General features: G+C 44.7%; 12 protein-coding genes across 15 annotated transcripts; 7 read left to right on the top strand and 5 right to left on the bottom strand.

The window, feature by feature from the left end:
* Window positions 1-2004: 2004 nt before the first annotated feature.
* Window positions 2005-3081, top strand: tra (transformer). Its single transcript, XM_020944347.2, has 3 exons — window positions 2005-2156; window positions 2383-2723; window positions 2818-3081. Exons 1-3 carry the CDS (start codon window positions 2123-2125, stop codon window positions 2989-2991), a joined length of 549 nt encoding a protein of 182 aa, XP_020800006.1. The 5' UTR covers window positions 2005-2122; the 3' UTR covers window positions 2992-3081.
* Window positions 3002-4589, bottom strand: l(3)73Ah (polycomb group ring finger 3-like lethal (3) 73Ah). Its single transcript, XM_020944346.2, has 4 exons — window positions 4151-4589; window positions 3921-4073; window positions 3575-3858; window positions 3002-3512 (listed from the first exon to the last, which is right to left on the bottom strand). Exons 1-4 carry the CDS (start codon window positions 4254-4256, stop codon window positions 3387-3389), a joined length of 669 nt encoding a protein of 222 aa, XP_020800005.1. The 5' UTR covers window positions 4257-4589; the 3' UTR covers window positions 3002-3386.
* A 431-nt stretch (window positions 4590-5020) lies between these two features.
* LOC110177547 (uncharacterized) lies at window positions 5021-5940 on the bottom strand. The gene is made up of 2 exons (XM_020944315.2): window positions 5443-5940; window positions 5021-5384 (listed from the first exon to the last, which is right to left on the bottom strand). Exons 1-2 carry the CDS (start codon window positions 5619-5621, stop codon window positions 5138-5140), a joined length of 426 nt encoding a protein of 141 aa, XP_020799974.1. The 5' UTR covers window positions 5622-5940; the 3' UTR covers window positions 5021-5137.
* Window positions 5749-6746, top strand: Syx8 (syntaxin 8). The gene is made up of 2 exons (XM_020944313.2): window positions 5749-6398; window positions 6464-6746. The coding sequence occupies exons 1-2, from the start codon at window positions 5849-5851 to the stop codon at window positions 6622-6624; spliced, it is 711 nt and encodes a 236-aa protein (XP_020799972.1). The 5' UTR covers window positions 5749-5848; the 3' UTR covers window positions 6625-6746.
* On the bottom strand, window positions 6710-8516 carry UQCR-C2 (Ubiquinol-cytochrome c reductase core protein 2). The gene is made up of 4 exons (XM_020944311.2): window positions 8360-8516; window positions 8082-8215; window positions 7721-8024; window positions 6710-7662 (listed from the first exon to the last, which is right to left on the bottom strand). The coding sequence occupies exons 1-4, from the start codon at window positions 8402-8404 to the stop codon at window positions 6823-6825; spliced, it is 1323 nt and encodes a 440-aa protein (XP_020799970.1). The 5' UTR covers window positions 8405-8516; the 3' UTR covers window positions 6710-6822.
* Window positions 8517-8673: 157 nt separating this feature from the next.
* On the bottom strand, window positions 8674-9586 carry Rpn12 (regulatory particle non-ATPase 12). The gene has a single exon (XM_020944312.2). The coding sequence runs from the start codon at window positions 9540-9542 to the stop codon at window positions 8748-8750; it is 795 nt and encodes a 264-aa protein (XP_020799971.1). The 5' UTR covers window positions 9543-9586; the 3' UTR covers window positions 8674-8747.
* A 136-nt stretch (window positions 9587-9722) lies between these two features.
* Window positions 9723-14411, top strand: nxf2 (nuclear RNA export factor 2). The gene is made up of 7 exons (XM_020944348.2): window positions 9723-11489; window positions 11548-12000; window positions 12061-12198; window positions 12260-12406; window positions 12622-12723; window positions 12781-13908; window positions 13965-14411. Exons 1-7 carry the CDS (start codon window positions 11244-11246, stop codon window positions 14268-14270), a joined length of 2520 nt encoding a protein of 839 aa, XP_020800007.1. The 5' UTR covers window positions 9723-11243; the 3' UTR covers window positions 14271-14411.
* On the top strand, window positions 9908-10706 carry Smn (survival motor neuron). Its single transcript, XM_020944314.2, has one exon. It carries the CDS (start codon window positions 9908-9910, stop codon window positions 10610-10612), a length of 705 nt encoding a protein of 234 aa, XP_020799973.2. The 3' UTR covers window positions 10613-10706.
* A 588-nt stretch (window positions 14412-14999) lies between the features above and the next one.
* mbf1 (multiprotein bridging factor 1) lies at window positions 15000-16738 on the bottom strand. Its single transcript, XM_020944373.2, has 5 exons — window positions 16591-16738; window positions 16300-16423; window positions 15917-16077; window positions 15622-15763; window positions 15000-15555 (listed from the first exon to the last, which is right to left on the bottom strand). The coding sequence occupies exons 2-5, from the start codon at window positions 16421-16423 to the stop codon at window positions 15443-15445; spliced, it is 540 nt and encodes a 179-aa protein (XP_020800032.1). The 5' UTR covers window positions 16591-16738; the 3' UTR covers window positions 15000-15442.
* On the top strand, window positions 16739-19451 carry LOC110177588 (ATPase family gene 2 protein homolog B). Of its 4 annotated transcripts, none has more exons than XM_086834621.1 (4): window positions 16739-16969; window positions 17104-17910; window positions 17967-18773; window positions 18833-19451. In XM_086834621.1, exons 2-4 carry the CDS (start codon window positions 17337-17339, stop codon window positions 19327-19329), a joined length of 1878 nt encoding a protein of 625 aa, XP_086690747.1. In that variant the 5' UTR covers window positions 16739-16969; window positions 17104-17336; the 3' UTR covers window positions 19330-19451. The 4 variants fall into 4 exon arrangements, with proteins under 4 accessions (XP_086690747.1, XP_086690750.1, XP_020800031.2 ...); XM_086834624.1 differs by having other exon boundaries at window positions 16769-16969; window positions 18820-19451; XM_020944372.2 differs by lacking the exon at window positions 16739-16969 and having other exon boundaries at window positions 16979-17910.
* Window positions 19452-19558: 107 nt separating this feature from the next.
* Window positions 19559-21228, top strand: LOC110177630 (membrane protein BRI3). The gene is made up of 2 exons (XM_020944444.2): window positions 19559-19768; window positions 19831-21228. The coding sequence occupies exons 1-2, from the start codon at window positions 19702-19704 to the stop codon at window positions 20145-20147; spliced, it is 384 nt and encodes a 127-aa protein (XP_020800103.2). The 5' UTR covers window positions 19559-19701; the 3' UTR covers window positions 20148-21228.
* On the top strand, window positions 20458-23848 carry Ids (iduronate 2-sulfatase). Its single transcript, XM_020944332.2, has 4 exons — window positions 20458-21608; window positions 21685-22708; window positions 22771-22944; window positions 23018-23848. Exons 1-4 carry the CDS (start codon window positions 21261-21263, stop codon window positions 23158-23160), a joined length of 1689 nt encoding a protein of 562 aa, XP_020799991.1. The 5' UTR covers window positions 20458-21260; the 3' UTR covers window positions 23161-23848.
* Window positions 23849-27174: the final 3326 nt, after the last annotated feature.

Here is a 27174-nt window from a genome sequence, read left to right as displayed (position 1 = left end):
CCACAAGACATGGCTAGGTCGTTTCAGCTGTTCATTCTGATCAAGAATATATATGATTAATAGTGTCGGAAATGATTCCTTCATTGTGTTATAAGCTTCTGATTAATACTAATACTCTACAAAAAGGTATAAAAACATGCAATTTTTTTAAATAATCAGTGTTTTCCAAATATCATAATTCAGCCAAAAATGCATTAATTTCAATTCGGAAAGCTGTTCTGTGCTAGTTTTTAAATCGCTAACAAATCTGCGTACTGCGTTTGCTGATGCTGTTAAAAGATTCTGACTAAAATTATAATAAACTGAAAAATGGTATAAAAACAGGCAATTTTATTAAATAATCAATGTTTTTCAAACATCATAATTAAGCCAAAAATGCATTAATTTCAATTCGGAAAGCGGTTCTGTGCTAGTTTTTAAATCGCTAACAAATCTGCGTACTGCGTTTGCTGATGCTGTTAAAAGATTCTGACTAAAATTATAATAACCTGAAAAATGGTATAAAAACAGGCAATTTTATTAAATAATCAATGTTTTTCAAACATCATAATTAAGCCAAAAATGCATTAATTTCAATTCGGAAAGCGGTTCTGTGCTAATTTTTATAGCGCCAACAAATCTGCATACTCAGTTTTTTAATTTAAAAAATTCAATTTTTGGCCAATTTTTGACAATTTTAATGATGTAACCCCTTATCGTTTTTTGAAATTTTGGAAAAATTCCAACAATTTATTTTCCCACAAGACATGGCTAGATCGATTCAGCTGTTCATTCTGATCAAGAATATATATGATTAATAGGGTCGGAAATGATTCCTTCATTGTGTTATAAGCTTCTGATTAATACTAATACTCTACAAAAAGGTATAAAAACATGACATTTTTTTAAATAATCAGTGTTTTCCAAATATCATAACTCAGCCAAAAATGCATAAATTTCAATTCGGAAAGCTGTTCTGTGCTAGTTTTTAAATCGCTAACAAATCTGCGTACTGCGTTTGCGGATGCTGTTAAAAGATTCTGACTAAAATTATAATAACCTGAAAAATGGTATAAAAACAGGCAATTTTATTAAATAATCAATTTTTTTCAAACATCATAATTAAGCCAAAAATGCATTAATTTCAATTCGGAAAGCGGTTCTGTGCTAATTTTTATAGGGCCAATCTGCATACTCAGTTTTTGAATTTAAAAAATTCAATTTTTGGCCAATTTTTGACAATTTTAATGATGTAACCCCTTATCGTTTTTTGAAATTTTGGAAAAATATCCAACAATTTATTTTCCCACAAGACATGGCTAGATCGATTTATCTGTTCATTCTGATCAAGAATATATATGATTAATAGGGTCGGAAATGATTCCTTCATTGTGTTATAAGCTTCTGATTAATACTAATACTCTACAAAAAGGTATAAAAACATGCAATTTTTTTAAATAATCAGTGTTTTCCAAATATCATAACTCAGCCAAAAATGCATAAATTTCAATTCGGAAAGCTGTTCTGTGCTAGTTTTTAAATCGCTAACAAATCTGCGTACTGCGTTTGCGGATGCTGTTAAAAGATTCTGACTAAAATTATAATAACCTGAAAAATGGTATAAAAACAGGCAATTTTATTAAATAATCAATGTTTTTCAAACATCATAATTAAGCCAAAAATGCATTAATTTCAATTCGGAAAGCGGTTCTGTGCTAATTTTTATAGGGCCAATCTGCATACTCAGTTTTTGAATTTAAAAAATTCAATTTTTGGCCAATTTTTGACAATTTTAATGATGTAACCCCTTATCGTTTTTTGAAATTTTGGAAAAATATCCAACAATTTATTTTCCCACAAGACATGGCTAGATCGATTTAGCTGTTCATTCTGATCAAGAATATATATGATTAATAGGGTCGGAAATGATTTCTTCCAGCTTCTTACCAGCTTCTTGATAAACCAGCGATGGAATTCAAATCTGAACTCATTTTAAATTTTAACGTTCGGATATCGATAGTCAATACATTTACAAAAGGTTTCGATATGCCGACACAACCGGCTCTAATTACTGGAGCTATCGCTGGGAATAAATATCGCACTATCATACACAAAGTTAAAACACATAAAAAATAAAAAAAAAATGGACGCAGATAGCAGCGGATCCGCGCACCGAGGTATATATTATTTATAGCTCATCGATCCGATTGGATCCAAGTATATATGGCCAAGTGCATACAATGTTTTTGTTGTTTTTTTTCTAGTGCCAAAAGAGTGAAATGTGAAATGGAAGAAAGCGAGCGAACCACAAGGATTGCCAGACAATGGACCTAGCACAATGCTTTCCACATGGATCTATAGTTACCCCACAGGAATGACTAATCCTGTGCTCTTTTCACATAGATTTCCAGTCGCTCAGGTCAAGGTCCCGCCGTGAAAGGGAGAAGTATCCAAGGGAGAGGGATCGCGAGCGAGAAAGGCAGCGCGAGGAACCCAAGGTTCCATACTTCTCGGATGCGATACGTGAGCGGGATCGGAAATTGCGACGTAGGTCTCCACGGACAACCAGACATCGCTCCCGCTCCAAGTCGTACTCCCCGGAACGGGAAAGCCGATACAGGAGGCAACGCCACCGCTCAAGAAGTCGGAACCGCAGCCGGAGTCGTAGCAGTGAGCGGAGACCACGGACTCCGCCGCCAAAGATCATCAACTACTATGTACAAGTGCCAGCACATGAGTTCTATGTAAATATACATAAATAATAGTCTCACGACTGTTAACTAATTAAGGAATATTTCTTTTGAATCTTTTTAATAAATATCTTTTTGTCACTTATAGGGAATGTACGGTCCATATCCGATGGCGCCACCGCCACCGAGGTTCGGATACCCAAGGCCACCTCGTCCGCCACAATTCCCATCGTCCGGGCCACGGAGATACGTCCAGCGGGCGCCGTTTATTCGAGGAGCACCCCGTTACAGCTACAGGAACGCGTGGCAGCGACCAAATTAGACACTCGGCCTTCGACATAATTACAAATTTATTTACAGTCCTGTGTGTTTTGTACATTAAAATAATAAATACAATATATTTGAAACTATATACGGGGGAGAGAACATAAAATATTGCAAACAGAGAGTGTTGATTAAATCATGAGCAAATTGTGACGGCGGCAAAAAACAGTCACACGAGATAGAAAGTTACTTAATCCTACGAGGGATAACCATATAATTACTTTATACATGTACAAATGGTTGGTTTGGTTGGTTGGTTGGGAGGAACGGGGGACTAACACTAGCGACTCTCTCCTAATTACGATATTTACGCTTTGTCAATAAATTATAAAAATAGATCATTTGTTGTGGCATTATACTAAAAACAGCGAACAGCGATATCTATCCCAGTTGTTAGAGCTCTACCCGAGGACGAAACTGCAGCCGGAGCGGCGGATCCCTGAAGCGCCACCGCGTCACATAGACGAACTTCAGGGTGTGATCCTTACCCAGCAGCTCCTCGTTGCACAGGATGTCGATCTGTAGGAGACAAAAAGATTTAAGAACACCTGAAGAATAGATATTACTGTCCGTCGGTCTACCTCGCGGTACTTTTCAATGCCGTTGAGGATCTTCTTGGCCACCAGCTTCTTGAGGTGCGTTATCGTCGCCTGAGAGCTGCAGCGAATGAAGCGCCTCTGCAGGTTCTTAAAGTTATTGCTGATGCACTCCAGGCACACATTGACCTGCTCGTCCAGGCGATGGAAATCGGACTCGGCGTGCGCCTCCATCACCTTCTCGTTGTCGTCCTCGTGGTTCTGCGTTATGTCCTTCGGACATGGCATGTTCCTGCTCTTGTAGAAGTCCCGCTCCCGGCGCGATTCATCTAAAAGTAGCCAAACAGGCGGTTAGCATGGACTTTTGTGCATCCTAGAGCCGTGAACACACCTTCTTGTAGCTTCGGCACCAGTTTGTACACAATGTCCTGCATGGTGCGATCGAAGCTGATGTATTGCAGGGGATGGGACTGGTGGATGATGTTGTCGCAGGTGGGGCAGGTCTTTTTCTCCTCCAGGTGCTTTACCAGGCAGCTTTTGCAGACTAAAATAGAGGCGAAACAGTTGTTGGTGAGGTGCTTTCTCGCCGGACAGGCGACATCAACGGCAAACTCAACTCACATGTGTGCAGACACTCCGTCACTGTGGTGGCGTCGATGAAATAGCCCCCGCAGATCTTGCATGTGATGTGCGGGTTGATCGTTTTCAGCTTCACACGCCGCTCCATGGTGTTCCGACGACGTTTGTGCGTGCTGTTTCCCGCTGTGTTCCTAAATTATAGCCCTCTTATTTTGCCGATTACAGCAGGCTTGCCTGTGGATTTTCCGCTCTCCCACTCCCGGGCGGAAAACGTCCAAAAAAAGCGGTTGAGCTTGCTTCCGCTTAGGTGGAAGATCCGCGCACAGGAAAACGGGCACTCGGCATTGTGGCCAGCGGTTTAGGGGCTTTATTTGTTCAGTTTTTAAGTGGTAATTTGAAACAAATAAAAAGAAATCACGATTAAATTGTGTGTACGTGTGAGCTAGGGATGGACAATAGTTGCGAACCTGTTACAACTATCGTATCGCAAAATGTGCTTGTGTTAGTAAATGGTTGCCGGATCGCTGACTAAAAAATAATTTCCTTTTTATATGTTTAGCCGCAAATAACGCATTATTTCGATTTTTCTTAATAAAACGTCTATATATTTTAAATATAAATAGCTTTTATAGATAGTTATAGCGGTGAGTAACAACGGTAACAAAAATTTGAAATTTAGCACTATCGCGATAGTGCACGAAAATATGTTGCGGGTATTCTATGTGCGGGAGTTCAAGGTTTTCAGTAATTTTATCTATATTCTTAATTTTCTTATTAAAAAAACAAATATCCTAAAATCGCCAAATCAATATTGTTTAAAACCAGCTACTTAGCATAATTATAAACAAATTTGAGAACTTATGATACTCTATTAGCCTTAATAAACTATGTGCATCGAAAGGCAATTAACACTTGTGTAAACTAACTTTATGGTTAGCTATTGTTCCTATTTTATTAGATTACAGAATTGTTCTTGAGGAAATAAGCAATTAGTAATTTGATTGACAATTATAGAATTTAAATTCCTTATCATATCATGTACTGGGCGTATTGCGGTTCATATTTTTCTATGTAGTGCTTGACAAAAGCACACTTTACTCTTAAAAAATACCCATTTGAGAGGGCGAAGTCAAGAGCCGCCTTCGCCAAAATCTTGCCAAATCCATGCCCTCCGAGTTCTTTGGGGACTTTGGTATGAGTTATTGTCATCACTTGTTCATGAAGGTCAAAAAGTAGCACGGCTCGTCTTCCTTGAACATCAATGTAAATTTGATTACTGTTAAGTAAGTAAGAATAGTTAATTTGAGGACATAAACTAATTTTAGGAAGAATACTTGGTCGTTGTGATTTGGAAAGTCGATGGAAATCGGGCCTGCCTGTAGGGGCTGGCCGGTTTCAACAGGTTCACGGTGGGACTTTTGCTGGTTGTGTTTTGGTAGCCGGAGTAAATTGAACAGGTTCGTCTGGCTGTGTTTACAATTAACCCATTGAACAGTCGGAATTTGGAAAACATGATTTAATTTGGAAGAATAACGCGAAAAAATAAAGAAATAAAAATATCTTATATCTATAATTCTGACAGTTTTCAATGTGACCTTAATCGCCTTTATGTGATTATCCTGAATTTGCCAGCAGCCATCAGCTGTTTTTGTTCTGCAGAATGTTTTTGTTGTCTGGCTTCTCTTAGAGGCGTAGTTTTTTTTTTTTTAATAATTGCATTACTCAGCCCCAAACGGACAAATGGCGCTGGTGGATCACGACTCCTGGGACATCGAGTACGAGGGATGCGAGAGGCTGCGCCACCAGCTGCTGGTGCAGTTGAACCAGCGCCAGCAGCTCGGCCCCAAGGACAGTCAGTACGTCCAGCTGTCGGCTAGCATACGGTCTGGATTGGAGCAGCTGGGCCAGGATATGAAGCACCTCAAGGTGGTGCTGGACAATGCCATCACCTGGGAGACGAGCCCCGAGGAGGAGCTACAGCAGCGCCGCATTGACTACGACCGACTCACTTCTCAGCTGCGTGGGATCCGCGAGAAATTTGCAAACAGCACGCACTCTGCTGTGCGGAACGCTGTAGCCAACACCAGCTCCGGCTCGGTCTGGCAGGACCAGGATCTTCGGCCGGGACAAAGTTCGTACCGCGACGCACCCATGGATACGGAGGCCCTGAAGCAGCGGAAGATGGAGATGCTGGCGCAGCAGGATCAGGGCCTCGAGGCCCTGTCGGTTACCCTTTCGCGACAACGGGAGCTGGCCACGCAGCTGGGCAACGAAGTAGAGGACCAGAACAGTAAGTAAAATGTTTTGTAGGCCTGGCTTTTGCTCATGCAGTTATTCTTTTTTATCTCGCCGCAGACATCCTGGACAACCTGGCCAACGCCATGGACCGAGTAGAGTCGGGCGTTCAGCGGGAGACGCAAAGCATCGGTCAAGTGAACCGGCGAGACAGCACCTGGGGCTACTGGTTGGTCATCATTGCCCTGTTCGTTGCTATTCTCGTGGTGGTTTTCGTGTAGTGGCCATTCCAGTTTTTTCTATTTACCCGTTGATATGTGAAGTCTCTATCTCTTCTATAGTTATCCCAAAGTTCCCAATAGAGTATTTATACACTAATTAAATAGGATTTATAAGTATCTAAGTTCGCGGATCGTTCCTTGCAACAGGTTTTACTTTTGTGTCGTTACATTACGGTTAACAGATGTTTCTTTATCTACTTAAGCCAGATCGGAGGCATAGGGCACGCCGGCAAGGTGACCGATAGCGCCGACCGCCAGCTTGGAGCCGCCTACCTTCCGGGCCGCCGCCTGGACCTCCGACTGCGAGATACCATCGATGGCGCTGAGCAGAGCATCGGTCTCCAGCACGTTCCTGGAGAGCGCCGCCTGACGACCGATCTCCTTAATCAAACCGCTGTCCGACGAGTACTTCGAGATGACGCGCGCCTTCAGCAGAGCCTTACCGCGTGCTACATCCTGGTCAGACACCGAGGCAGACTTTAGGCCGCGCACCAGGAACTCCACAGTCTGGCCAACATCTTTGGCATCGGCGGACACCACAAAGCCAAAGATGCCAGCGTCCGAATAGCTGGCATTCAGAGCCTTGACAGAGGCTCCCTTGCCTCCTGCGCTGTTAACGGCCTCGCCAAAGAGTCCAGCCGAGGTTCCGCGCTTGGTGGCAGCACCGGCACCAAGAGCCTGCTCCAGGATAGCGAAGGCCAGAGCCTCCGTTTGGTTAGTGGCGGCACCACCCTGTCCAGCCACGGCAACGACGGCCCTGTGTCCGGCAGTGTCCTTGCGGGCATCCCCTCCATACCAGTTGGCAGAAGTAGCCTTGCCGCCGCCACTAGGGAACTGCAGGGTCTGGGCAAAGCCAGCCAAAGTGTTGTTGTCAATGCCAACGCCTACGACGGCAGCACGGCCGGCAGCAAAGTTCTGGGCCGCGAAGTGCAGCAGGCTCTCAGTGGACAGTTTACCCAGCTGGAAGCGGGGCGAGTAAATCGAGTTGCCCAGGCCGTTACGGAAGGCGGCCTTGTGGACGAGCTCAATGGCGCGTTGCTGCAAGGTATCGAGAAATTAATAGGCGTCGTTAGGAATACGGTTTGTGCACTCCTACCTCCGTGGAGACAGCATCCAACTGGTTGAGCAGAGTCTTGGCGTTGTCCTTTAACTCCCAGGGCTTGAAGGCAGGCTGCAGGAGATCCTGCAGGTAGCGCAGTCCGGTCTCAGCGTTGTCTGCAGTGGTGGTCACCGTGTAGCCAACAACCTCGCGGTCGCCCCAGGTGGTCAAGGTGCCGCCCACCTGCTGAATGTTGCGGGCGATGGCGAAGGCGCTCGAGTTCTGGGTGCTCAGACCACCGGCCAATCGGAGCAGATGCGAAGCGCCCTGGGTGTCGTAGGCCTCGTTGCGGGAGCCAGCGCTGCAAGGAATATATTAGAGGAGACTCCAAATACAGGCGATCTAGGTTCAGACTTACCCCAGCACCAGCGACACGCGCGAAACTGGAACGGTTGCGTCGGCTGTGGCCACCACCAGCTTGTTCTCCAGAACCTTCACACTCACGGGGGACACGTCGCCCGCGGCACGGGGGCAGGTGGCATAGCCTCGTTTCTGCCGGAAAATAGGACGAGATCGGTATTATTCCTTAAGCGTTCGCATTTGTTTAGATAGAGACTTTTACAACGATTTACGTAACACGAGCTCCCTGTGGGAGGCTTCGTTGCCATAACTTTTGTTGGTTAAGTCGAGACTTACGGCAATGGTGCGCAGGAGCGTCGTCTTACTAGCGTTGCAGGCCATTTCGTGTATTATGTTCTAATTTCTTCTATTTTTGCTTTTAAAGCAATTAACGAATAATCGCAGAGCGAAAATTTTTACTCCGCTGTCGTTCGCGCTAGTGTGGCCGTCGCACAGAGTTTTACAAATCCCCCTTTCAATTAGAAAACTAACTGCCACACTTAAATCACAGTCACGGAATATGTGATCACAGTTTTGATAAACTAAATTTTAACATTTGTCCACAAGTTCTATGCTGGACCATACTAAAAAATGAAGCATAGACTTTAATATTTATTAAATGTTACTTTTATATTTATTAACTTTTTAAGATATATCAAACACTAAAAGCTGTGCGGGGGACTTCTTAGACTATCATTTCGAGGTCGCGGGCATAGCTGAGCACCTGCTCGGCCAGCTCCTCGGATGGCAGCAGCTCCTTGGGCTTAACGCTGCGGTCTGTAAAGCTGTAGTCGCCGCTGGTTTCCAATTTCCACTGTCGCTTCTCACCGAATGCCTTTATTTCATCTGGGACCCGCAGGTTCAGGCGCTTGGCCGCATCCTTGGCAGATATCTTCTCGTACGACTTCTCAATGCAGGCGCCGATCTCGTCGCGCACAGTCTCCACCAGAAGGTCCATGAAGTAGCTGTATATCTCAGCGGGTACCGTGGACTTGGCCTGGAAGATCTTGTTGTAGCGCCCCTCCATGATGTACTGCTCGAGCGCCAGGATGGGACGGATGAACTGGTTGTGTTGGATGACGTCTACCGAGAGGAGCTCCAGCTCTGTATGAAAGTCGGATACCCGGTTTCCGGACAGTAAATAAAGCAGATTGAGGCCCAGCAGCTTGTATTTGCTCTCCGACTCGCCGATGATCTTGGCGTAGTCGTAGTAGTAGCACTTCAGCTGCGCCATGTAGCGCTCGAAGGCGAGCAGATCCTTGCTGAGAACGCTGTGCTCCACGGCTACCTCGAGAACACCTCTGGCCAGCAACAGCTGCTTCTTTGAGTTCTGTGCATCGCTTCCGTCGGTGGGCAGGAAAGCCATCTTCACCAGGGCAACCTTTAGTTGGTCCAGCAGCTGACCACACCGCGTGGTATTTGGGGGTCGCTTTGCCCACTCGACGGTCAGTTCTTTGTAAAGTGCTTCCACGTTTGCCATAATTCCGGTTAAATTGAGTTAAACACAGATTTTAGTTTGGATGATGAGTTTCGCTTTTGCGCTAGTGATGGAAGTTACTGTGCTGTGTGACCGTGCGCAATATATATAACAATATATATCGATATAAAGCCCCTTTGGGCAGAGGGATTTTTAACTATTCCTTCAAAAGATAATAGAAATAAAAATTACATTATTCTTCTATATTAAGTTTTGTTTTAATTCAATAGTCGATATAACTCTGGTCGATATACGTCTTAATCGGCACTTTGCTGCGTTGTGCAACACTTACATTAATATTTCGGCCCTTCGCCAACGAAAAGCGTCCAGAATTCATTTTGTTAAAGAATTGAGTATAACTTAGCAAGATGTCGGACGAGGTAAACACCGCCGCGTGGGACGACTCACTGCTGGTGAAGTTTTACGATGAAAACGTTGGCCTAGCCCGCGAAGCATTGGCACGACGGTTGGCCGATTCTACAAACAAGCGTGAAGAGGAAAACGCAGATGCTGAAGCCGCCGTTGCCGAGGATTCGTTGCCTATCAGCCCCGGGCCAATGGTCTTCAAGACCGGCGACTTCGCTCGCGCCACTTATATTGATGGCTTGGACTACGAGGGCGTCGTGGTTTCCGTGGACGAAAAGGGCGAGAGCTGCACCATCCGCTACCTGGGCTACGAGAACGAGCAGGTGGTGCCAATGGAGGACTTACTCCCCTCATGGGGCAAAAAAGTTCGTCGAGAACAGTTTCTAGCAGCTAAGAACGAGGAGGCAGGTGAAGAGCAGACGGCCCGCTTCAAGGCATCGACTTCTGCCTCCGCAGTCCAAAGCCAGAAGAAGTCGTCTTCGGGAAAGGGCAAGACCCCTGCCGGAGGAAGCGCTTGGCAGACAATGCCGCCCATGCCACCGCTTCCCCCCATGTTCACCTCCCAGAACGAGGGCGGCGAGCAGGATGTTGTTGCCATGCTAACCGCCTGGTATATGTCAGGCTACTACACCGGTCTGTACCAGGGCAAAAAGGAGGCCACTGCTATCGCCAACGCCAGCGCCAAGAAGAAGACTCCCAAGAAGTAGTATAATACGTATCTGATATGTATCTCTCCACATCTTTCCAAAAGACTTGTAGCCATTAAGCCATTAAACAAATAAACATTGTTTTGTTTAGAGAGTCGCTCAGTGAAATTGCTCAGCACGTAGGATCGGGTTTCCTGCCGCCTGCCCTCTCTGATTGAGAAAGTGCATATGTAGGCAGAAATTCCAAGGTGGCCTGGGTTCTCTCAGGGTCGGTTGGTTCCGCCTCGGATCAGTAGTCTTCCGGCAATCGAAGTAATTGGTGGCACTGATCTGCACTCCATCAGAATTTTGCTAAAAAAAATTTAAAACTGGATTTACAATGTTTTCTAGCACTGCATACGGCTCGGGAACGGATGTCACGCTAACGATCTGAAGGGGAAGGTGTTTAAGGACATCCTGAGGCTTCCTTCGAGGCTACCTACAGCCTCTGTAGAAAAGACTGTAGTCTTCCTACAGTCAAAGAAAAAGGTTGCAGGTTAAGTTGTATTGCCTTTCGAATTTTTAAAGAATTCAAATCACCTTGCGCTGTTTACCAACACTGTTCGCGGCTTCGGTATGGATATGAGGATCTGAATTGCAACTGTAAAAAATAATAAGCGTTGAAGGAAGCACAATTAAACAAGACTCCGCGATGCCAGGCCAGAGGCGTGTCCTGGACTTTGGCGACGGCACGGAGCCCATACATTTGGACTATCCGGACACCCGGATCTTCTCCAATTGTTCTAGTTACGGCGATCGGGTCCCGGGCCTTAGCTGGAACGAGTTCACCGTTCACCACCGCGGCCAGCTGGAGTACCTGCCCAATCCGCAGCATGTAATCATGGAGGCACTCTACGAGGCGGTGGACGGGGCCGAGTTTTATCCTGTGCATTATCAGGTAGGTGTTCCCCATCGCTAGGGAAAAAAGGGTTGTTAAAGGATTCAATCATTTTCAGCGTGGAACTCGGGAGGACACCTTCCTTGCCCGCAACTGCAAACAGGCCATTGACAATCTTTTCAAGTTGTCCCTAACCATCAGCGTGAGCACCGGCGCCTCGATTCCGATCGGAGTGCAGCTTGCGGTGGCCGAGTCCAACATGAGACAAATATCACCGCATTTTCTCATCGCCAGCGTACTGGATAATTTGCTGAAGCGACTGGAGCAGCAGAACGGAGTGGACGGACTTCTCAATCTGGACAACTTTGGGGCCTTACCGGAGTTCCGTAACGTTGTGGTGAGTCTGGGCAATCCAGCCATTCTGATGAACGTGTGCCAGGTGATCCGCAACGATCCCGCCTGTAGTCGAGTAAATGGGTTCATTATGACGAACAATCAAATACGCGAAGTACGACATCTGAGCCTCCTCTCGAACGTGGACTACGCTCTGCTTGACCTGAGCGGCAATAAGGTACGTTTTAAGATTTAAGGTGCTTCCTGTTTAGAAAGAAAACTAATTTTGCACTTCCAGATCAGATCGGCGGAGCGCTTGTGCCGAGACTTGGCGCAGTTTCGGGCCAGAGAACTACGCCTGGATCGCAATCCCATTGCCAGGAGCAGTAAATTTCCGGGCAGCATTAAGTCGCTGGAAAAGAACTTTCGAATGGTGGTAAGTTATCCACATGGTCATACACCAGGGTAATCCCACAGATCCGTTAATATCTTCCTAGAATGGACTGCCATTTAACAAGTTGCACAAGGCCTATTCCCCGCTAGACGGCGAGATCGATCTGGACGCGGATGGAACTCGAATTGACGAAATGAACGCGTTCCAGCTGTCTCAGTTCGAGCATAGCCAACAATGGCATGCCTTTCTGGTAGGTTTCATTTTCCTGGAATTCCGTTTTTTAAAAGCGGTCTTTATGGGATGTAATGAATTCGGTCTCTACCAGGACTTCCCTGTAAATTTACCTTTATATATATATATATTTATTTATGGTGCCAGGTACCCATAGATTACTATTTTATTATATATAAATGGCGATACAAAATGACCCTAATATTGATAAATTTGCATGAATTACCTTCATAGGTCCCAGATCCCCATCACGAGTTCCAGCAGGAGTCGTTTTTTAATATGTTTTTCATTTACGTGGATCCCAACTTGAGCGAATTCTATCCCTGCTACTACAAGGTAAGTTTTTGTTCGACCTTCTGATCTGCCAATCTGTAAACTTATAAACTGTTTCAGTACGATCGTGGTGAGCACATCTTTCTCGTTTGCAACTGCTACGATCAGATTGCCAACCTGGTGAACAATTTCAAGCTCCAGATGGAGATACCAGCGATGCCGATGTATCCCGAGAAGCGAATTTTTAGCTACTACCTGCGCATGAACGTGAGCACCTTCAAGAAACAACACGTTGTGCCGGAGGAGTGTATCAGAAAAGCGGTGGAACGTAGATATGCCGCCCAAAACCGGCTGCTCGATCTCGATCAGTTTCAGTCTAGCGAGAGCCTCCGAAACGTGGTTGTGCACCTCAGCTCGCCAAAAATTCTGACCAACGTTTTGATAGTGGCCTCGAAGCAGTTTATGGCGAACTGCTCGGAGATCCGGCTATGCAATAACAAGATATTGACTGTGCAGAAAGCTCATGTCCTGCGACGGATGGGCAACCTGCGAGCCGTGGATCTTAGCCACAACTGGCTCCACGAGCTATCCGCTATCGAATCCCTAGGCGAATTGCCGCTGAAATCTTTGGTTCTTCACGGGAATCCACTCTGTCGCAACTACTGCCTGGCCAGTGAATATGTTCGTGCGGTTACGCAGATGTTTCCTCAGTTAACAACGTTAGATGGCGTGGATCTGCAAACGAATCCGGGCCAGGCGCCGCAGAAGGACTTCCTCTGCGATATCGCCGCCTACGAATTGGTCGGCGACGTCTTTCTCAGAGACTATCTGCGCGAGTTCGAGTGCCCGGAGGAGCGGGCCAATCTGCTTAAATACTATTCAGACGACTCGCTCTTCACAATGACCAGCAGCTACACGATGCCCCGCAGCTACTTAAATGGTCACCTCATTCGTCGCATCTCCAAATACAGCACACATTCCCGAAATTTGCTCAATCGCGACATTTCGCGGGCGGCCAATGGAGTTCATGTGGGCACCGCGGAGATCATGGACGTCCTGATGCAGCTGCCAAAGGTCACACACGATTTCCACTCCCTACAAACGGACGTGATGCACTACGATGGCAAGTCGGCGGTCATCAATGTAACCGGTCTGCTCCGTGACGAGTCACCAGTCACCCGAGATAACAGCGACTTCTTTTTAGCCTTTAGCCGGCAGTTTGTGATTAAGATTGAGGGCGAGGGCCTGGTAAGAGAGATTTTCTTTAATATATACATATTTATTTTAAAGATATTTATTTAAAGGGCATTAGCAAGGGGGCACACCGCATTCGGATCACCAACGAACGTTTTAACATCATGAATCCCAGCAGCAAAATGATCAGGTCCGCCTTCAAAGTTAACTATCCGGATCACAGAGAACGTTCGTTAGAAGAGGACTCTGTCGATGCCAAGGATTACAAGCTGCTAATGTTCCAAGATATAACCGGACTTATTTCCACCTGGTGCACATCGATTGTGGAGCAAGCGGACTGGGACTTGGAGAGGGCCTTGAAGTTGTTTATCGAAAAGACTGCGGCCAACGAGATACCGGACCAAGCCATCGCCTAGGCCAAGCGGGCCTTGAATTCTCTAATTAATCGGCCAAAGAACAAAACTAATTAGTTCAAGATTTTAAAAACAAAACCTACAAATTTGTGCTATTTAGGGAATAATTAAACATATGCCGTTGCGGACGGCTTTTAAGTTTTATATGTTCTTTCTGATTTAAAGAATATCTTAAGTTGTCCTGACTTCGGTGTCCAACCATGCCGTATGATAAAACAGCTTCTTATTCCCAGTAAAACTGCTTTGGGTAATTACCATTCAGATATTGCTTAGATGGCAGAAAAACATTTATTTGATAATTACGATTTAATCACGTGCAAAAAAGGGAGTCATTCATTGGGAATATGTATTACCTTTCTGACATTCTCCAATCCCTAGTTGCCTTCCATCCGGCAACTGGTCAGTATAAGGTCAGTGGGAAATAAACATTCGGGAAATGCCATCATTATATCGCTTAAATATTTAAATATTTTGTTTTGTAGACTAGAAAATGTTTCTAAATACATTTAGCATATGTTTTGTTGTATAATATGTATAATGCATTGGTAAACGCACAGTTCAGGACCCTTACACTTACGATAAATTACAAAAAGGAGAGGGAAAGTCCGACTAAGCTCTAAGAATTCGCATATATCAATTAATGTATGTTGTGTGTATGCTTGGGAGGGATGGTCATGCAAGTGGATTAAGTAGGTAATGCGGATGATAAGAAGATTGAAAGAAATTCGAGTGTTTTTCATGCTTTCATGTCTCTGTTTTTAATTCCATAACTTATAGATCAAGTTTCTAAAACAAACTCAAATGCCAAAAATGTCTCTGCCAAACTATGAGCGCACCCTAATATCAAAATAAGTCTGTTGCGTTTCACGTCCGTCTTCTGCTGCGTATCAGCATTGTGTGTGCTTGTGATTATGTGTATTTTTGGGTAATTACAATGGTTAATTTGAACGGTAGAAAGAAAAAGGATTGACAAGGCCAAGAGCCTCGGTCTTCCTTTAATTTCTGTGGTTTGGAATAAACATTTACGAAATTGGCGCTCATAGTGGCTTAGTTATTAGTTGGATATTCGGTTGCTTTGTTGCTCTGCTGCTGGGTTTTTACTGCTCCTCTCTGCAGTTACTGCTGCTGCTGCTGTGACCCGATTTGATTTGGTTCGACAGCCTCCCGATAATGCTTCATTTGCGTCTGCCGCTCACCGTGCTCCAGCCCCCAGACTCCTGCTGATGGTGTTGCTCCCTATGTCGGTGTGGCTGCTGTTGTGGTGCTGATGTTTTGGTTGTGCTGTTGGCTGAGGTGTGTGTAAGTAGGGCACCACTAGCTGCGGCGGACGCGGCAGCATCGTCTCACTTCTTACCGGGAGGCGCTATTGGTTGGCCGCGCTCCTTGCCGCGCAACTTGATTCCCAGCACGCGCTCCATCTTTCCGAGGATCAAATTGTTTGGAATTCCGCGTCCAGCCTCATAATCGGTCACCACCTGCTGCTTTTCGCAAATTTTCTATGAAATACAAATGGAGATTAGTTTTGAATAAGTGAAAGTAAAGCAACCAACAAAATTAATGTATAAAAAACTAACTGGACCAAGCCAAACTAGGATCTAAAATACAAACTATTTGCTCTTTTTTTTTTTGTATTAATAACTAGGACCTACAGTGGCCAAGTCCTTCTGACTAAGTCCCTTGCCCTGGCGTCCCTGCTGGATTAGCTTGCCAACGTCCAGTGGTATCTTGTCGTGGCGCAGCTCTTCAGTCTCACGGTCCAGCTTGGCAGTGTTTTTGGTCGTCACATGCTGCTTGTTGGTGCCTGCACCATCTGTGTTCCAAGAGACATGGAAAAAAAATCAATTGCTTAGCCAGGGTCAGCGTGGGGAAAGGCCCGATATGCAGTTGTGAAATAGCTCGACCGGTGACATGAATAACGTCAACAAATGCCACGCAATGCAGCAGGAGGTGTGCTTCTAGGTTAGACAGTGGTGTCGCCGCAAAGGGGGTCACAACACACTCGCACACTCAGGGGGGCGACGGCAGTGCTTACATTTCTGTTGGGTGTCCACGGCGACTCCTTGGCGGCGCGCCTGGTTGACCGCCGACTCCGTTTTGAGAGTGGACGACTTGGGCGCCTTCTTGCGCAGAACGGTCACAGAGTCCCAGTCTGACATCTTTTTTGTTTCGTTTTTTGTTTTATATACGTGATTTTTAGCGCACGATTTGGCGAGCAGGCGGAGGTCGTCAGGTGGAAGATAAAAATTACGGGAAAAGGCAATAAGAATGAGTGAATGCTTTCGAATTAAAAGCCGGAGTCACTGGCTGCTTTGATGAAACTCACATTAGCTGCTTTGCTTGGCTTAATCTGCTTTATTATTTATTAAAACTACGAAATTCCAGAACTATCTCCCGAATTTGACTTAATTTTCAAGATATTCGATTGTCTAGATATCGAATAGAATTGGCTGAACTTTTTATGCGATACTTTTAGTACTGAATATCGATATGCGGTACAAGTTATCAATTTGGGGGCCGCTGGTCACACTTAAGTCTCTTAATCGCGAAGAACTTCAAAGTTTTTCTGTTTTTTTCGTGCCTGCAGCAATTTCTCGCAGCTGAAAGCTCTAGATATGCCCTCGCAGCCTTTGGGGCATGGGGAAAAGTGTGATTTTATGTAGGGAAAACGCGAAAAACTCCCGAAAAAGGTGCGTTATTGAAGGGTAATTATCCCTTGGCATTGCCATATTTTAGTCCGTTCTGAAAACGCGTTAGTAATTTTTTCGGCCTCAAGCGAGGAAAACAAAAATGCTCGAAAGCAACTTAAATTTTCCGGTTTTTCCGCTATCCCTGCTAGATGACAGTGAACACCAGCCCCAACGATGTTATTTGCCGGCAGAAAAGGGCGTGCTGGAGACAGGATGGTGCCGCTGCCGCCTTTCCGATGGCAGCTACTCCGTTTGTTGGGTTACAACGCGTGCCGGCAGTGAGACTTGTAGCTTCCTAGATGGTATTGTGGCCTCCTCAGCCCGATTTTCGCCTTTTAATCAGCGGTTGGTGCAATTGGAGCCCTTGAAATTGGTTTCTAGTATGGAGAAAATTCCCTGCGTAGTCACGGTCACCGAGGTGCTACTGCAACGCCCTCAAGTTGCGCTGGAGGATCTGCGGGACGATGTGCGGGTGTTCCTACGCCACCTGAAGCTCACCAGAGGATGCTCCGTTCAGCATCGGCGACTTGCAAAGTTGGGGATCTCTAGTGTTGAGATATTCGATGGTCCAGAAGTCTTCCCAGATGAGTGCTTTGAAATAGCACGCGATGCGCAGGTGCTCCTGGTAGACACACGTTTAGCGACGCCTTATCCTTTAGTTTGCACCTCGCGGTACGTGCCGCACAGCTTTAAGCAGCCAATGGAGGCCTTGGAGCAACTGGTAGAGACCTCCAAGCGCGACTTCACTTACCGATTTCCCACTACAGCCTTGCTTGTGGGGCCAGTGGGCTGTGGCAAGAGTCGCCTGCTGGGAGAGTTCCTGCGTCGTCACAGCTGCAACTGCTTTTACATCACCGCTAACCAGGTGATGCGTTCATATCCTGGGGAAACGGAAGAGGAGCTGCGAAGAATCTTCCTGGCGGCAGAAACATTCAAGGAACAGCTGTGTCCGCTATGTAATTCTTAACTTTCGTTATAATTCAGAGTTTTGAACAAGTTTTTAAACTTTCAGTGCCCATTGTGATACTCATCGAAGATCTAGAGCTGCTCTGCCCCTCGACGAGCTCCGCGGATGCCAAAGACGCTAGCAACTCGCTACGTATTTCCGCACAGCTATACAAACTAATTGATGCACTGCCACAGGGCATTATTTGTGTGGCCACCTCTGCATTTCCTGGCTCCTTGCACGAGCACGCTCGACGACGCTTTGTGCGGGAAATCTCCATCGAAATGCCCAGTGAAGAGCAGCGCAGACAGATTGTGAGGGATCTCTGCCAAGAGCAGGGGCTCCAAACCTCTGAATTACTACTCGATCACATAGCCAGGAACACTCAGGGATATGTGATTGCCGATCTAACACTCCTTCTGCGACGCGTGCAGCAGGAATGGCTGACCAAAGCGGACATCTGTTCCACCGTAGATCAAATCTTTCGCCAGTCATTGCTCCAAACGCAGCCAAGTGCCTCCCGCGCCACGGATGTGCAAGTGTCCAAGATGACAACGGGATTCGAACTAATTGGAGGAATGGAATCTCTGAAGCGCACACTGCAAGTTTCCGTTTTGGCGGGTCTTCGACAAAGTACGGCATTCGCTCGATTCGGTTTGAGCTTGCCCAAGGGAGTGCTGCTCTATGGACCACCGGGATGCGCTAAGACCACCATAGCCAAGTGCCTGGCCAGGGAAGCGAACATGACATTCATTGCCACCTCGGCTGCGGAGGTTTACTCTCCATACGTCGGCTGTGCAGAGAGATTTATATCAAGGATATTTGACACGGCCCGAAAGAATGCGCCTTGTTTGATATTCTTGGACGAGATTGGTAAGTGAGCCATATTTAAAATTACTTAAATATTCAATCTTCATAGTCCCAAATGTCAGATTCCCTTGTTGGCAGAAGAACAGTCTCGAGTGGCGGCGGTGGTGGCCAAGTTCAGCTAAGGATTCTGTCCACGCTGCTTACTGAAATGGATGGAATCGTAGGCGGCGGCAGCCAGCAACACATACTAGTTGTAGCGGCCACTAACCGTCCGGATATGATTGACGACGCCCTGATGCGACCCGGACGCTTTGATAAGCTCATCCATGTCCCGGCTCCAGATGCAGAATCACGATTAGCACTGCTTCGGCTTCACGCCCAGCGGATGCCCTTCCATGGTGATGTGGATCTTGAGGTCATATCCTCCCTCACCGAACGCTATTCCGGAGCGGATCTGTGCAATCTGTGCAACGAGGCGGCTATTGAGGCATTCCAACGGGATTTCGAGGCTACCGAAATCAAGTGGCAGGACTTTGAGAAGGTCCTCGCCAAGCAGAAGTCCTCGCTGACACAGAGCCAAATCGATAGCTACTATAGGTTTGCCTACAGGTTTTTGTAAATGAAAAAATATAACTATTGGTTTATAGTAAAAAAGCCAAATTAATTTACACTTATTTGCGCTTAATTTTGTCAAACTATTGTTACTTTTTATTGAGTTTTTATTAAATTTTATTAAACTAACTGTGATTTCGATTTACAACGCTCAAAAATTGAGCTTTGAAGTTAAAAGTACGCGGTTCCTATTCGATTTACGATAAACCGATTGTTCTTATCCGCGTCAGCTGTTCAGTCGATAGCTAGCTGCAGTAGCAAAACAAAGAAAATTGAAATCTAAGTTAACGCAATTAAGCGGAGTAAAAAAACCTAGGTTATCACAAAAAACACACTAGAGATAGTGAGTCATCGCAAAGCGAAAGCTTTACCGGTCAGAATGGCAGAAACCCGCAAAGACGCTGCACCGCCGAGCTACGACGAAGTCATGAACGCCTCTTCGCAGGGTAGGAACAATATCAAAAAAGAATACTAAATACGGAATTGTAAACTTTTGAATATTCGTCAGATTCCCGACTGATTGCAGGCGTGCACCATGGAGCACCCAGCGCCCCGCCCCCAAACATGCATGTGCCCACTTATGGAGCTTTCGAGACGACTCCGGTAAGCGTTGTTATCCAGCAGCCGGCGACGGTGGCTCCAGTGGTCACCTTGCCCACGGAAATCATTGTAATCGGTGGTTGCCCTGCGTGTCGCATTGGCTACCTGGAGGACACCTTTTCCGCCTGCGGCCTGTGCTGCGCTATCTTTTTCTTCCCTGTGGGAGTTCTCTGTTGTCTGGCAATGCGGGAGAAGCGCTGCACCAACTGCGGAACGGTCTTTTAAGCAGGGGATTCCCCAGGGATTCGGGGTCGACTATTAACTCCTTACTGGGACTGTTTTTTCTATATATATATACGTATCACAAAACTCCAATATTTTGTATTATTGTTATCGTTAGAGCTCACAAGCCATTAACTATTGTGTGTAAATATGAATCATGGCCAGTTTGAGGTCTGTCCCCGATTTCCAGTCAGTGTCCAGTACAGTGGAGTCTCCATAAACCTTTATGAAAATTCCATTATAAAAATCAAATCTCTATAATAATCAATTGATATATTCGGGTAATTGGCCAGGAAAATTGTTGCTTATTTAACATATATTATATATTTTTAAACTTTAGATTTAAAAATTATTTTATAAAACTAAAAGTTCTATGAATTATGATGTTTAAACTGAAAATAAATACAGGGATGTCTCAGAAATAGCTATGGGGTTAAATTCAAATTAGTTGTGTTAATAACTTTGCAAAGGGATAAATTTAAAATAAAATTCTATACTTTTTGACACTATACAAATTTAATCTCTGGCTATTTCTGTGACAGATCTGATATTTCATTATACGATTTAGGGGTGCTATGAAGCAAGTTTTTATGTACATATATATAGAACAATTTTGATTCGGAGGTTACACTGTATTCTGTTTTGTATTATAGATACGAGAGCGACGTCGTCGTCGTCGAGGCGCGCTTCCGTTAAATTCAATTGAAATATAATGGGAGGGCGGTTTTGAATTACGTCCGCGTTTTCCATGCTCTTTACACTGTGCCGCGTATTTTGCCTTCAGCACTTGTTCTCCGGCACAAAACACAGATCTGTAAACAAGTTGAGAGCATCCAAAAGGAAAATGCAATGATCACGAGATACCCTCTCATGTGTTTTTCCTACAAATATCTACATTTAAATTTAAAATTTCCAGGAGTTTGAGAAATATCTATTATCCTTTATCATTGTTAAAGGTTTCTATTTTGAAATTTTATCGGAAAATTGTTACTGCACCCAAAAGATTTGATTAAAAATATTATGTTTAGTTAATAAGTTTTTTAAAGCTTTATCAATAAATCAAAATGATTGCCTCACATTTCAATCATACTAATATTCCCTGTGTGGGAAAAGTTCATGGGCACAGAGGGTAGCACAACAAAATCGCCGGCATCCACATCCGCTGCCGTGTCGTCGTCGTCGGCATCTTCGAGTCAACAGTCGCGAATCTCCTTTGCCGTGGTCATGACCGCCGCTGCTGCTGCTGCTGCTCGTCTCCTGCTCTCGCTGTGGCTGTGGGAATTCTTCCTCCTGGGCGAGACCTCCGCGCAGGCAGCTACTCTGCCCCGACGGCCCAATGTGGTGATGGTGATCTTTGACGATCTGCGTCCAGTTCTGGGCGCTTATGGGGATCCACTGGCCAGCACTCCGTATCTGGATGACTTTGCTAGAGGAAGTCATGTCTTTACAAGGGCCTACAGTCAGGTGAGGGTCGAAGTTTATACGATTAGGGTTATTTTCCGAGAGATGGGATTAATTAATTAATGTTTATTTGGTTCAGCAATCTCTGTGTGCGCCCAGCCGGAATTCCTTGCTCACAGGTCGACGTCCGGATACGCTGCACTTGTACGACTTCTACAGCTACTGGCGCACTTTCACCGGAAACTTCACCACCCTGCCGCAGTACTTCAAGGAGCACGGATACTACACCTACAGCTGTGGGAAGGTCTTTCATCCGGGACTCTCATCGAATAACACGGATGATTATCCATTGAGCTGGTCAGTGCCAGCCTTCCGTCCACGTACCGAACAGTTTATGAACTCACCTGTCTGTCCGGATAAGGAGGGCATTCTCCGGAAGAATCTCATCTGCCCTGTGGAGCTGCAAACGCAGCCGTACAAGACTCTACCGGATATTGAGTCTGTGGCGGAGGCTCTGCGGTTCGTGGAGAGCCGTAAGACCCGGAAACGAGAGCCCTTCTTTCTGGCCATGGGCTTCCACAAGCCGCACATTAACTTTCGCTTTCCAAAGCAGTTCCTCTCCAGATTTCCGTTGTCTCAGTTCTTCAACTACACGGAGGACCGCCTGAAGCCACCGAATATGCCAGCGGTGGCCTGGAATCCTTACACAGATGTGCGCGCCAGGGATGACTTTAAGCACTCAAATATCTCCTTTCCATATGGACCCATTGCCAGGCATCAGGCCGCCCAGATCCGACAGAGCTACTACGCTTCAGTGGCCTATGTGGACGATTTGTTTGGCAAGCTGATAACGGGATTGGATCTGGAGAACACGGTGGTGGTGGTACTTGGTGATCATGGCTGGTCCCTGGGCGAGCATGCCGAGTGGGCCAAGTATAGCAACTTCGAGGTGGCCCTGAGGGTTCCACTGATGATCAGAAGCCCGCAGTTTCCCCTGAGTCAAACGAAGTTCTATCACGGCATCACAGAGCTCCTGGACGTATTCCCCACTCTAGTGGATCTGGCGGGTCTGCCTGCCCTTCCCGCCTGTAAGGAGGACCCTCCGGAATTGACCTGCGGCGAGGGCAAGAGCTTGTATTTTCAACTGATGGGCGTTGGACTGGGTAAGCTTTTCTTTGCATTTTATGTGCTGGGTTTCCTAGTTATATTTTGGTTTACTTTCCAGCTGATGAGCACGTGGCCCTGAGTCAGTATCCCAGGCCTGGTATGCTGCCCACAAAGCATCCCAATAGCGATAAACCCAAGCTGCGCAACATCAAGATCATGGGCTATAGCCTGCGAACCGATCTTTATAGGTATACCTTATGGGTGCGATTTCATGCACAGAATTTTAGTCGAGGTAAGTTATTTTTAAGAAGAAAATAAGGAAGTTTAATTAATTATTCAATTATTTCTGCATTTAATATCGCCAGACTGGCATGATGTGTACGGCGAGGAGTTGTACGATCATCGACTAGACTCTGGCGAGGAGATGAACCTGGTGCCGCTGCCCGAGTTCGATGATGTGCGTCAGCGTTTGCGCCGGCGTCTGATGGAGGTCGTGGGCAGCAGCTAGCGGAGATCGTCTGCCCCAGCTCCTTCCTTTAACCCGATCTTCACGATTTTAAATCAATTCATAAGCAATATATATTAATATATATAGGTATATATGTATATGTAGTATAGTATGTAGATGGAGAGACGAAGCGAATATCTTGTCGCCATAATTGGAATTTAATACTTCCGGTTGGGCAACAACTTTTGCGAGACGCCCAGACATGCTGCATATTTTTCGCTGTAATTTCTGCGATCTCCCCCCCTCCTCCCTCGTGGACGTCTGCCTCTGCCACTGCCTCTGTCCATATAGCATACAATCCGATCCACTCCGAACCGCGCATGCGTGACTTGTGTCCATTGCCTTTTTGGATTCGTTTTACTGAATTTTTGTGAATGAAATTTCATTCAACGTTGGCGGCGCGCGTCTCGCTGCGTTGGCGTTGACGTTGGCAGCGGCGTCGGACGCCCAAATCTGGAGGAGATGCGGAGATCGGGGAGCAGGGAGCAGGCAACCATTGGGGCGACGTTGGCGACTCTTTTCAAGCTTTCATTTTCGCTTCGGCTTGTTGCCAGGCGAGTGAAAATGCAAAGGCACCGAAAAAAATTAGCTTAAGCTTAAGTTTAAGGAAATATAACGAAAATAATAGTAATAAGAATTAAATATTGAATAATTAAAAATAAATAAAAGTAACACACGAACAAACAAAGCTGTGTTTTTATGGAGAATGGGTCAAGTGCTTTAGGGCTTAGGGAGCTCATAATTCTTAAGAATTAAATTCAATATTAATTCGCCTGATTATTATAAGTATTTTACCCAACCACAACTAATATTAATTAATATAATTTGAGGAGCTGCTTAAGTAGGCTTTGAATGGAGTAATGATAGCTAAAAGTAAAAAATAATTCGATTGCAATAAACATTTTTGTATAAATATAGTAAAACATTGAAGAACAAAATGTACAAAAATATTTAACTGCCATTTTTTCATATGCACAAGGCAGAAAATTTGTAATATTTTAAATATTATAAATATAAATCAAAGTATTAAAATATTAATACAAACTTCGGCTTTCATATAGTTTATTTTCTCCTTATATATGTATATTTCCCAGTGCATCAACGAGTCTGGTAATTAAATCTGCAGTCCGTTGTTTGATCGATGCGATCCCACTGCCTCCCCTCACCCTCTCCTAGCCATCGACCGCCCCTCTTAACCCCTCAACGCCCCCTGCCTTAACCCACTCTTTCACTACGTGCTCTCTAATGTGCATATTTGGTGTGGGCTGCGTTTTTGGGCTCGCCATGTGGGCCGCCGCCTCTCTGGAAGGTGATTAAACTGCATTTTGGCAGCACTTTCAAAATATGTGTCTGTGCAACTTCCCTCCTCGTCCTCCTCCTCTCGAAAAAAATAGGCGTGGCCATTTCAGCTTTATGATTTTGTCATATTTTCCCCCCAGTTTGTGGCTGTTACAATTCCATTCACTAACTTTTTGGCTTGATTGCGTGGCAGAGAAAAGTCTGTTTACTATTTGTATAGAAAATTTATAAATGAGGCTTTAACCTGCTTAAATTATTATTAAAACTTAAGCCTAAAATATAATTGATTTCGAAAGGAAACCCTTACCCTTAAATAATAATAATAATAAAGGAAAAGCTAAAAACGGTCACAACCATTAAGGAATTACACCTGGGCCACCTTATATGATGACTGCAAAAAAAAGGTATTAGAACTATTTAAGGTGTGTTGTTGTAGGACCCACCCCCTATTTAAATATTATTATTACCACATCCCACCTACCATAACTTATTTTTTACATTTGCCATTTCCGTTGTGGGCTTTCCTCCCATTCATTTTCTTTACCGTTGCTTTGTTGACAGCAGCTTTTCTTTAATTCGCACTGCAGTTCCTCCCCACCCACAATTTGTGTGTGCATAACGCATCCCAGAGGGAATCGGGGGAGCATATGTACATATATATAGTCTATAGCTCGTGTGGGGCCTTTGGATCTCTCGGATGGAGTCTCTGTTTCGGTTTTGAGTTTTGCGGCTAACCGCAGCACAGTCGCATAGCGCGTGTGTTATAATAATCTATGGCACTTTAGAGGTTTAACCGATGGCCGGATAGATCCGACTCCGATACAGATACAGATGGAGATGGAGATACAGATACAGATACGGATACCTGGAGATAGGCTGGCTTAGATGGATAGCCGGCTGGAGAGCGGCAACGGTGACGGCGGTAAATGTGGCAGACACTCGGGCGGGCTGGCTCTAAACTGTATTATATATCTATGGCTATAAAGCCCACGAGAGCTGATTTCGAATCGTAGACACAAACAACAAAATGCACTTGAAGAAAATATTTTGAAATTAGAACAAGATATTTAGAAAATAAGACAATAATTGCTAAAGAAAAGGCCGGAAATAAGAAATCCGTTGAAGTGGTGCTGAAAAGTATGCTACAATATACATCAACTTACAAAAAATTAAATTCACTTAGTTAATTGCATTATTTTTATTGCTTTTGAATTTAAGTTGATCATTTTTACGGTGTTTTTTTCAGAAAGATTTTTTTCAGATAGATCTTTGCTATAAAAAAGTGATCAAAAAAATTCGATGATACGAAAAACATGGCAAAATAAAAAGTAATTAGGTATATAGTTCTAAGAAGACCATAATTCAGAAATTATAAATGTTTTTGTGGCTATATTGATCAGTATTTTTTTCCTGTGCACTCACAAAATATAGCAAATAATGCGAATACAACTTTAATTTGAATTTGTAGGTTGGCTTGGCTGTTTATTTCTAAGCTAAAACTTAAAGGCGTGGGCGTTTCAAACGAAATTGCAAAAGATGCGTAGGCAGCGGCTGAGACGCCGGTCAACTACAACAACAGTAATAAATAATAATAAAAAAACACACACACACTACTAACAACATGAAAATGAGACAACACATGGCGTGGTGTGTGTCTCGGAAACGTGTATAAAGTGGATATAGTTCATCAAGCGGACTGAAGTCGGCTTTTTTACCTACGCATCTCAGCTCACAGCTCACATCTCACAACTTACAGTCTTTAGCTCCAAGTGTAAATCGGGCTAGCTATATGCCCCCTACATATATTTTGTACACACAAAAAAATAAGATATCTGAATATCTACAATATTTGTTTAACATATGGCTTAATATATTAATATTATTTATTTTATTATATATTCATAAATTTATTGAGAATGATGAATTTATTCACACAAGCATTGTTTCCCAAAACCATTAAAAATGGTATATATTTTTCCAAGCCAATAAATATTTAATTTTTAAATGAAATTTAAGAATTTACTATATAACTTTCCCCCGTGTAGTTGTACTCATAGACTTAGGTTGTTGTTGCCCGGCCTCCCGCTGTAAAAATGCTAATTTTCGTTGACATGCCATAGTTTGGCTAATGACGAAGGTTGTTTGTCAGCTTTGTCAGTTGACTTGACGCCGTTGCCAAAAAAAAAAATGAAGAAAGAAAAAAAACTAAAATAAATAAATAGAAGAAGAAACTTAAAACTGGTTACCAAGTGTGTGTCTGCGAGAGGGGTTTGCTCTTCGAGGGAGCTCGAAATTTCTTTTGACGGAATTTCCATGAATTAATGCCGCTGCCGGATTATGTCCGTCGAACGAAGAACGGCAACGATTCAACGCTCCAACGCTCCTCAGGTGTCCCGGTACTTGTATGCATTATATATGGTTATATATGTATATATATATATAAATATATATCTGCTTTGAGGCCTATACGCCAGATATCAAGCTGTGAGGAGCAGGAAATTCGTATCTCTAAATGGTCTTAAGCCGGCTGAGAGGATCATCGCTCTGAAGTCGCTTTTCGAAACCCAATTCAGTAGCTTTGCTCGTCTTTGGTGATCTTTTGGGACTGATAGTGGACTCTCTGGCAGGCGATTCATTCATTAACCCAATATTAATTTGATCATTCGAGTTTGTAATTATTCATGGAGCCAAACAAGCCAATAACAAATGTATATA

The sequence above is a fragment of the Drosophila serrata genome, unplaced genomic scaffold (assembly GCF_035046125.1).
Source record: "Drosophila serrata isolate PLE 108 unplaced genomic scaffold, ASM3504612v1 contig_273, whole genome shotgun sequence".
NCBI lineage: Eukaryota > Metazoa > Arthropoda > Insecta > Diptera > Drosophilidae > Drosophila > Drosophila serrata.
The sequence above is the reverse complement of the archived record's forward strand: the minus strand, read 5'-3'. Positions and strand labels throughout refer to the sequence as shown.